Source organism: Trachymyrmex septentrionalis, unplaced genomic scaffold (assembly GCF_001594115.1).
Source record: "Trachymyrmex septentrionalis isolate Tsep2-gDNA-1 unplaced genomic scaffold, Tsep1.0 scaffold37, whole genome shotgun sequence".
Classification (NCBI taxonomy): domain Eukaryota; kingdom Metazoa; phylum Arthropoda; class Insecta; order Hymenoptera; family Formicidae; genus Trachymyrmex; species Trachymyrmex septentrionalis.
In genome coordinates this window covers 8,308,167-8,319,279 of record NW_017305536.1, presented here as the reverse complement: position 1 = coordinate 8,319,279, position 11,113 = coordinate 8,308,167, and the positions used below count along the sequence as shown (strand labels likewise).

The window sequence follows — 11,113 nt, the reverse complement described above, 5'->3', positions numbered from 1 at the left end:
TCTTCAACTTTAATTAACGCACCCTTGAGCTACTTTTCCTGTGGGCGATATCGAGGCTTAACAAGGTAGATGTTTATAGGTTGATAGTTTAGCACCCGGAAAGACAGTCGAAGTACAATATTTAATGGGCAATCGGTGCGTACAGCCATTTGCAAGCAGGCCAGATCTAGCAGAACGCATGACAGGCTACTTATGCAGCTAGATGTGATTTTAAGCTGCGTTATACATTACTTAGCCCGCAGCTTCGCGCACGAAGTAATTTACGAGTCGCTCTCTCAAGACGAATGCATGACTATTTGCTATCGCGCGTTAGATAATTAATTGTCAGCGGCAGCGCGTAGAACGTCAGGCCAATCGCAATGCCTGAAGCGACATTATGCACAGTTTACTTTCAATTAATTTCTAAGATTGCACTAGGTATACGCGTTAACTAACGTTGGAAATGTTAAGAATCAACGAAGGATTTGATTGGCAAAGTATATTTTTTATTGCAAAATTAATTGGTTACTATAAAATTTCGCACTGCTAAATTACTCGATTGGCTGATTAAATAAGATGATAACAACGTACGATAAGCACTGAATAAGACATGAATAATTTACGTGAGATAAATATCTTGCAGTAATGAAGTGAAACTCGTTACAAAGAACTATCGAGATTTCATAGGAATGTAAAATGCGACGGCAGTGGAAACGAGCAAAGTGATTTACAGCGTGCCTCAGTACGTGATATAATATAATTGTTCAATGCAGCTAATAATTTACGAAATACAATGAAGATACGATACAATAGAATATAAATAGTGTAAGCATTGACACAACTCTTCATAAATAGATATAAACACAATTACTTACTAAACATTTTTTCGCCAGAGTACTCGTGCTCTTTCACAAAAGTTTGATCGTGTTACGTGGAGAAAAAACACTTTTTTTTTAGATCACAGAGTATAATGTCCCTACACATTGTGAAATAATTCCTCTATAAAGCACAAATCGTACTCTTGTAACATAAAGCAAGTAAGATACGAGACAATTTCCCATTCCAATCTTCCACAGTCTTCAGACAGTCGCTACCGTCCAGGAAAATAATGACGTTTTTTTACCAATTTACAATTTGATATCCACACCGTTAACTGTCTCATTTTACGTGTTTCTACGACGATTGTGACTCCCGCAACAGTGGGAAGTTCACGGACGTTCATATGGGGACATTCTTATGAAAATGCATGGCGCGGTTTCTTCATCGAGAAAAAGGAAAGGTCGCGACGCGCGTTTTGAAACGGTCTGTTGACCGGCTGCACTTTCGAAATTCGTTTTGACTGGTGGAATCGTAAAGCGTAGTTTTTACGAGACCGATAATAGGCGTGGGCGCCTACGAGTCTCTCCGTTTGCAGGAGGCTAAAAGAGAAGCTGTTCAGGCGCGCATCCGGGATGATGAGAAAAGAAGTAAAATTGGCTCGGCCACCCTAAACACTCGAACACAACAAATCCGTATATATTCGTGCATATTAATTATTATTACAATAACAATTTAGAACTGTATTCTTCAAGAAAGCATGAGGATGTTATAAAAAGTATTAAAAAATGCACGGAAAGGAAATGTAAAAAAATTCATAACTGGCCTAGGTTATCATCGCTCTTAATTGGCGATGACATGGCACTTCTTAGGAGTAGAACATTTTTGTAAAGTATCTAAAAATTTAATTAGATACAGAACTGAAAATAATTTTTAAACCGTCAAAATAATTATGAACGGTCAAACTGGTTGCTAGAATGTTAAAACTTTTTGCATCACGTCCTACATAATTATATCTGTATCTAACTAAATTTTTAGATATTTCAGCAAAATCAGAATTCTTTCCATGTGATCTCTCAAAATTCTACGTATCTCTGTCCCAATGAATCAATCCTATTTCAATGCTTTTTATAATACTTTGCTTTTAATCAATTATAGTATCAGTACCGTAGTTCATTGATTGGGGTCTGTTTCGTAATTAGCATCAATTTGTTTGTAATCTCTTTGACGTTGGTGTTTCAAATGACAAATTAACGAGAGACTCGCGGCTTAGATCTCGTCGCGTGGGACGCGCGAGTTCCACCGTCGCACCGATACTATCCACCTCGTTGCTCCAACTCGCGTCTTGCGTTAAGAATGCGTGATTTACGAGCGATGCATTGTAGAGATCGCTTCGTCAAGAATGATCTTATAAATAGCGACTCGCGTGTGATTCAGCGCGACCCTGCGGGCGCTTGTCGAGGGCTACGCGTAAATTATTATAAATCGATCCTTGTCCTCGATCCTGGCGAAGAAATCCTCGCTTGTGATCTCGCTGAAAGAGCCACGGATCACTCCGCGAGAAAATGTTATTCGTGACGTCGTCTCGAAGCCATGAGCAATGATCTTCGATCTTTTAGATGATGATTAACGAACCTATAAGACGCCCGTGCAGAATAGATTGCTACTTTTTTTTTAATCGCGATATCAAAGAATTGTATCGGGAATACTGCATGCTCTATAAAGTGTAAAAAAAACTGCAATCCTTGTAAAAAATTTTTCTCTTTGTTTTTATCTGCACGACTAAAGTAGTCTGAAAATTTAGCTAGATCTGAAAATAATTTTGTTAAGGTATACAAAAGTTTACAGATGTGAAAATAATTTTGTTGGCCTATCAAAATAATTATGTAGGGCTTAAGCTGGTTACTAGAATATCAACATTTTTTGCAACTTTATCTGTTATACTTGTTCTACATAATCATTTCGATTGTTTAACCAAATTATTTTCTGTCTCCAACTAAATTTTTCGATATTTTAGCAAAATCATTCTCTCCGTGTCTATTTTTATCTATATTTCTGAGACTTGTCCAAGCTTCCTTAGTTTTCAACCTGAAAAACTATCGGTGCCACTATTTTCAAGATACCCATCGTTTCTCTTCGTTTAAAGCTCTACCATTTTCAGAGAAAGCATCAAGTCCTGGCGGCACTCCTTAATACAGAAAGATCATCGTCCAACACTCGCTGGACGCTCCCCAAGCTAACGAGATCGATGGCCACTCAACTCACAAAGAAAAAGCGGTGAGAATTTGGATCACCCTTCGAAATTATCCGTCAACGTCGGCTGCAATAATTATAAACAAGAAGGCCTCGCTTCTGGGGCGAGTTCTTAGAAAGCGTCGTTTATAAATCACGATTCCGTGGGCAACCCCTAATCTTCCACCCCCGGCATCCTCGTGCCACTCCTCGATCATCTTCCTTTCGTATTGCCCTTCCACCCCTTAGCACCGTATTCCCCCGTATTTTGGTTTTGCACGCAAAACCACCATCACTTCGCCATTCATCATCCAACGCCGCTCAACCTTCTCTCTGTTTCCGTTTTTCCCACTTCCCACCCCATTTCAAGGTGATCCTCACCTCGCTCCCTCCTTCTCGCCGATGCGATGAAACCCCTACGAATCGCACGACAATTTAACGCATATCCAGAGACCGTGGAATTCTTCGCAGGAAAGAGAGTTAATCAACAACCGACCGCACTGCCTCGAAATGTTAACAAATCTTCCATGCGCAGCTCTAGATAAGAGGAACGATTCCTGAGATAATTGATAGAAATTGTGGAGTGATGAGAAACAACTTGCGGAACAGTCCTAAGTGGAATGAAGAAATGAAGGAAAGACAAATAACGATGTCTGTAGCAAGACAATCCATAATGGGCTTTCTTACACGTTATTTATCTTATAATTATTATTTTATTGATCTTTATATATACACGGAAAGAACGGTTTTGTTAGAATATTTAAAAAGTTGACTAAGTATATAGATCTAATAGGAGTATTAAAAAATAATTATGTATAAGAATTGTTTTAGATGTTCAAACTGATTACTGAAAACTTTTTGCAGCATTGTTCATCGTTTCATTGTTCGAGTTTCCAACATAATTTGATGGTCCAATTAAATAATTTTCAAGTCTATATCTAAAAAATGTTTACTAGTTCGATAAAGTTATTCTTTTTATGTGTGTGCAATCATTCCACGATCAACAATAATTAAATCTAAAGATTAATCTATTGAAGTTTGATATAAAGTGACATAGCAACAAATAAAAAAAGTATTTAGATACTTTTTCTTAAAAAAAAAAGCTTGCTGATAAATTTATTTTAAAACGTCATTTCTGCTTTAAAAAAGAAAAATCATAAAAAATACTTCTGCTGCTGATAATTAAAAAAGCTGACTGGTCTAAAAAATAAAAAGCGCTGCGATAAATTGGCCGCGAGACGAGGTATCTAAAACCAGCACTGTAGTAATCATCTGCTTTTCATTTGCGAAACGTATTGGCAAGGGATAACGAACGTGAAGCATCGTCGTCTATTTATGCAGCCCATAAAGCAGCACCGACGATATCTTTATTCCCCGAGAGTACGAAATTTATGTCGACCGAGAATCGCCCCCTAAATCTCGCCCCCGATCTCCTTACGATTCAAGGAAAATAATGATCGAGATCGAGAATCGGGAGGCTACGTCTCTACCTCGCACGCACTTCGTGCGTTTCCCTCGACCACTAATCTATTTGTTTCTCATTAACGAACCAACATTAATCTTCGAACTCATTCGAAGCCACCGCGAGCGAACGTGAGAGTGCAAATGGGACTCATCACGAGGGTTCGCAGGAGGACTTCTTGGATGTCTCTACTTTGACCAAACGATTAAAGATTGCCTGCGAACAGCTATGTATTTTTGGCTCGCCACTATAATTACGCAAATTCAACGTTTATCTTCTCAGTTTAATTTCTTCTTACTTGTAAGGAACAATTTTGCTGAAGTATCTAAAAATTAGGTAAATACAAATTTAAAAATAATTTTATAGAACCATAAAAGTAATATTATGTAGGAAACTCGAGTATGATGAGCAATACTGCAAAAGGTTCTGACATTCTAGCAACAATTTGAGTGTCTTAACTATTTTGATAATTTAATTTAACATTATTTTCAGATCTAGGGTAACTCCGGTATATACGCCGCACCTATCGAAAACTTAATTTATTAAGTATTATTTACTATGTGTTTATAGTAAACGAACTATATCAGTAAAATTCTATACTCTCTACTACTACAAAATATTAGAAATTCGAAATATTTATTTTTCATATTAAAAAATAAACTTTTTGAAACATTTGCATTTTTGCCGTATATCCCATAGGATATATGGCTACTCATAGGGGGAGAGGGGATATGTATGACTCACGAAAAATTTACAAATAATTCATATAAATAAGACGTATTATGACATAATAATTTTTAAAATGTGTTTATAAAGTTTTATTAAAGAATAAGAATGGTAAATATGTATATGAAGTAATAAATAATAATTACAATCTTCCTACATATATTACAAGTATTATGATATGAAGTACATATTTCATATAATTCGTTTATTGCATTTGGTGCACTGGATTCAGTCTGCGCACTTTGTATGCTTTGAGCATAAATCCCACTCGTTAAAAGTGCCGTATATCCCAAACAGGTGGGATATACAAGACAACAAACTAAACAAAGAATACGAAAGCAAAGCACCTGTATTTTGTTACACAACATACTTTACTATTCCACTACACGTATGTATCACGAAATAACCTCTAAATCTTTTACACGCCCTGCAGTAATTATTTTATATAGATTATAATTTATGATGGCGTTACTTATTACAGTGACAAATCGATTCAACTCACAATAATTTCATTAATATTAACAGTAAAAAGCTGAAATCATAACACAATACTAATATAACATAAAGGTATGTAACAGAATAGTTGCGGGAAAATTACCCCCATTCCTTTTATTTTTTCTCATTTTTGCGGCGTAAATCCCAGCGCGGCATATTTGCCGGAGTTATCCTATATTTAGTTGAAGTTTTAGATACTTCAGCGAAATTGATATTTCCGTGTAAATAAAAAAAATTATAAACATTTATATCTAATGTGCATTATTTAATCTATTATTAGAAAAAATAAAATAATTAGGTGCAATCTTAAATATTTAAAATCTAAATCTTACTCTAACAGAGAAAGAAGATTAAAGCGCGATAAATGAAAATGGCATGATCAAAAATCTGGGCTTAAAGTGAACATCTGACGGCGCCAGTGCGACTGCTCTTTTTGTAACAAAAAAAAATTGATTAAAGATTATTCTTACATAATAAGACAAGTTTCCCTCGTTTCGGTCGCGCTAATCCGATTGACATTTCAGAGTTCGTAAATGTCGAAACGCGTAGCACGATGATAGATATCCTATCGCGGAGATTTATTGTAAGAGAGCATAACGGGAGAAGGCTTTAAAAGAACTGTCGAATAATATTTGCAAAAGTGAATTGGAATACTTACAGCCATTTTATACATCTGCCATCTTGGACCAGCAACAACACGAGCAGCAGTAGCCAGACTTTAGCACCGCTTCGCTTCTTTATCCACATCTTTCTTCGTTTTGCATTCTAAAAGTTTGACATTGTCTCTCTCCGTCCTGGGAATATCGTAAAGACGATTTTCTATCCGTTCTTTCAAACACCGCCGATCATCCCTCGATGCGGCGTGATTCGCTTCGCAAAGATTCGGGATCTCTTCATCGCGTCCATCGTTCTACGTAGCCTCGCAAAGTCGTGATACTTTCCTGTCCCGTGTAAAAGAAGCGATGTTTTTGCGATGAATTATCTTTAATGCATTTTGAGAAAATTCTCTTTTTATTTATGTCCTTTATACATATCCACTCCAAAATCTTCAATCCTACATCGACGTCGCTACATATTTGGCATTCGCATTTGATTATCGACTCGATCGATTTTTCAAAAATAATTGGATGACGAATTGGAATTAGTTTTGGGTCACTTAATTAAGACGAACGATGTCTCAAGAAACAGCGAAACAGCGTCTTCTTAGATACGAGACTTCTTCTTTGCACGATGACTCACAAATGAGCGAACGAGAAGAAGAAAGACTGCTCGTTGAACACGCGTTTAGAGACACAAGAGGCACCACTCTTGTTAAAATTGACGGAAAACAGTACGTCTCAAGATCCTTCAGGATCTGCTGCGATTTCGGCAAACTTTCACCGTGCACCGTACGTCCGGCTCGGCGGGGAGTCTGCGTGCTTACAGGTGTCCGTCGGAGCAGTCCCGCAGGATTTGCCGGTCGGTGGTGGTGGTGGAGGTCCTCCTACTACTTCACTTCCTCCTACTTCGCCTCCTACTTGAGCCTCCTCTTTCCTCGATGTACGAGGAGCCCAATGATCGACACCGGGGATGCCGCCGAATAAGAAGAAGGCGATCGCTGCCATTAACCCTCTCACTTCTATAAGAGCATATATTTTTTTTCATTCATACACTGAACAAAATTACTTTACTAAATCTTAATACATATTTCTTTGAATAATATTAAATACATATTTATTTAGTAAAATTCAGTCAATCCTTTATCTTCATTGATTGATAAATCCTATTTTCGAAGGAAGATGTATAAATTTCCAAGAAAATAAAATATTCTATCAGAAAAATCTTGTGTAATTCTCTCGATGTAAATCGGGAAGATTTTTATTGTCTGCCAACGCGAATTATATTTATACCTCAGTCACTAATTAATTCTGTCAACGGACTATGCTTTCCTAGCTCTCGGTTCTACCGAAAATTATACATCTCGAGTAATATATAATGAATAATATCTTAAAAAAGAAAGATGAACGGAGGCTGGAGACCACCTCCGCGGAATTGACTTTAACGAGCAGGCGGTATCTTTGTGATCATTTATTTTACTACGAGGCGGAGCCAAAACAATTTATCCCTGCCTTTACCATTTAAAGGCTGGTGAGCATTGGTGCTTTCTCGCTTCGATTTGTTGATCGGATTCGAATGAGTATCGACCATACAGACGCGTTCATACAGAAAAAGATTCGTCGTATTAAATCTGTCTGGGCTCCTTGATTAGATTCAATTATACCTAACATTTATGTGATCTTACTCAATACATTTTTAGAATTAAATCTTTCTTTAAAAGTAAATCTCATTTAAAAAGAATACATTTTTTATATAAAAAATAAATCATTTATTTTAATATAATTATAAATTATTTTTATTTTAACATATCACAAGTAAGTCTACATTAAATAAATGTATAGTAATTGCTTTTTATTAATAATTTTGACGAGGTTTTCGATTTTATAATTTATTATAGTGTTTATGGATAAATTAATATAATTTGTCTACATATAATAGTACAATTTTATGCAATTAAAATATAATAATTGCAATACATCTACGTGCATTATAATAACAATTTCATATAATTATTTCATTAATTATAACATTAAGCTTAATCTTTCTCTCGCACGCGCATTTTCTATCCCATTATGTACACACATTAATGTCAATCAACGGCAAATCAAGCACAATTAACGCAAGTAAATTTCATCGAGATATATTGTATGCCTCAATTGGAAGAAGCTATGAGCTCCTTGCCCCTCGCTAATTACCATGCCAATTTTGTCCACGGTGCCGATCGTTCGTCTTCCTTCCCGTTCTCCTTGGTCGATGCCTCGCTCGGCCCTTCCGTTGCCCCGCTGCCGTCGATAAATAATCCTCCGTCAGACGTTCATTACGTCGTTAAGTTTCGGCCCCGGACTTATATCCACCCTCCGTCCCGCACGCGGAACCCAACGAGTGGGTTCGCCCGCAGCGGTAACCCTGGAAATACCGCGTGCCGTGTAAAAAGGCATGCCGATCGCACCAATCAATAGAGAATATCGGCATTAGTGAGGCTGAAGAGCAACGAGCGACTTCCTTAAAAATTACTTGATCTTTAATAGACAGAAATTTTAACTTTTAACTTGAAATTAAGGAAGCGAATGAGACTGCACATATAACTAATCACGAGATAAATTTCAGGAAAAAAATTCTAGGATAAGAAACAATTAAATTTTTTTTTTTTATCAATTACACAAAAAGGATTTTATTAAAAAATCTAAAAATTTAACTATATACAAATTGGAAAAGTTTAATAAGTTTATTAAACTTTAAAATAATTATGTAGGACGTTTATACTGGTTACTGAAAATGTCAAAACTTTTTGCGACATTGATTATCATGTTTGAATTGTTTAAGTAATTATTTTGATACTGAATTTTTAGATACTTTACAAAACTGTTTTCTCTTATGTGAATGTCAAATTTACGACTATATCTTTTATTTAGAAATATTAAATCAGATGCAAATATGAGAATTATAAATATAATTAAAAATGCTGTACATGTAGCGTTGTTTTATTTTCACGCAATTATTACCGCCTATATCCGATAAGATATCGCGATATGAATGTCTGCATTGCATTAACTGTAAAATCAGATAGCAGATGCCAACGTTCCTCGGTTGCTCGCAGTAAAGATAACTGGAAAGATCGAATGACAGGCATTAGCTGTTACTTTCGCGAGACTCGGAAATGTGCAGCGCGCAAATGCATCGTGCAATTACCGCAGCAATGTTGCAAAAGTATTCCGAGAAGTAACGTGTTTCTCGCCGTGGGCGATCCATGTGGGTGCACGCGCAATAACTTCACGGAACAAAAGTAGAAGTATCTCTGTTTCTACCACCCGGTTTACGGAATGAATGGCACATTAACTTATATATTTGCGATTTGCGCAATGCGTTTACACCTCATTAATTTAAGAACCGTGGACGAGTGAGCGCATTGCGAACCCCGGAGAATTTCTCGCGCAACTCTATTATATGCGCCATAAAGTTTGTTCTCGTTATTTATCGTTAATAACGCATTCGTCTAATTAGCCTCCCGCGATCTCGAATAAACTCTTTTCATTTTTCTTGATTCCGTCCCGATTATTATTTCTACCGCGGATGAAACTGTTTCGAAATACTTCTGCATTTCTCGTGGGATTAACAAGAGATATATACTTTTATTTTGTTTCTTCCGACTTTCACAATTTTTCTATAACTTTTAATCTTTACAAAAAGCAAAAAAAAATGAGATCTGCTGATCAGGCTGAGTAATAAACTAATAAGGATGAAGGATCGTCGATGAGGCGTCGATATCAAAAATAAACGAGTTAAAGGCACGACTTTATTAGCGGGGAAAGTTAGACGGATGAAAGAAAGAGAGCGTCTCCTTCGTCTCAGATTATTTCCCGGCATTATTCGCCGAAGAAGACATTGGCTATAAAAAAGGAACAAGCAGATCCGGCGACAGCTGCTTCGCTATTAAAAGCGACTTAAACTCCAAACCCTTCCTGCGATCGTAGAACGCGAAGGTACCCCTTCCCGAACCCTCCCCCATCCTCGTCCAGTCACTCACTCTCTATTTCTCATCCGCTCCCTTTCGCTTCTTCTTGTTCCTCTCACTCTTCTCCACGTCGTCGCGCCATCCCTCTTCTCGTGATTACGCGCGGGCAAAGCGTAAAGCCACGCGTACGCGTCTGCGACTTCTTGCCTGCAAATAAGCGAATTGCTAAATGAGCCGTAAAGCCGAACCTCGGGGATGTGAAGGAAGAGATGAGGGCAGAATACGCACGGGCCCCGCTTGGTCCTAGATTAGAATTTAGAACCGGCGTCCTCTCTGTCTCTCCGCGGCCCGAGAGCACCGCGGGCACGTGGAGAACGGCAGTAAAACACGCTCAAGAAGAATGGCCGTTCGAAATATTAAAGAGCGAGATGAGAAATGGACCGTGAGTGAAGGGATGCGCGTGGGGCAATAGAATTATTGCTCCTCTCCGTTGTGTCTCGCAATAACTTTTATAACTCTGTAATATTAATTAAGAGACGCGTTTCTTGCTTCCTACATACTTTTATTATTATAAATCGTTTGATTTAAGCAAAGATGAAAGATGCATGTAGAGGAGATAGACAAAATAATGTAAACACTTAAGAAATATAATTATCCACTTATTTTCTTAATAAGAAATTCATCTACTATTTTCCCCTTTAACGCAAATTCTGTCCTTGTTGGAATAGTCAAATATTGTTTAAATAGTGCAATAACTATATGCTACAGTGCAATCATTTTTTTCGCAGAACTTCTTGTCTTATATTTAAATTAGACGATTGTATTAGCCAAAAAAAATGTTGAAGTTTTAGAGA

At 37.1% G+C, this 11,113-nt stretch overlaps 1 protein-coding gene across 1 annotated transcript in view; it reads right to left on the bottom strand.

The window, feature by feature from the left end:
- The window catches only part of LOC108750688 (protein Wnt-11b-1-like), a 19,453-nt gene extending 12,410 nt beyond the window's left edge, over positions 1-7,043 (bottom strand). The window contains exon 1 of the mRNA XM_018490352.1: positions 6,369-7,043. Within this exon, the coding sequence (XP_018345854.1) occupies positions 6,369-6,457 (89 nt within the window). The 5' untranslated portion in view covers positions 6,458-7,043. The remainder of the gene's footprint in view (positions 1-6,368) is intronic.
- Positions 7,044-11,113: the final 4,070 nt, after the last annotated feature.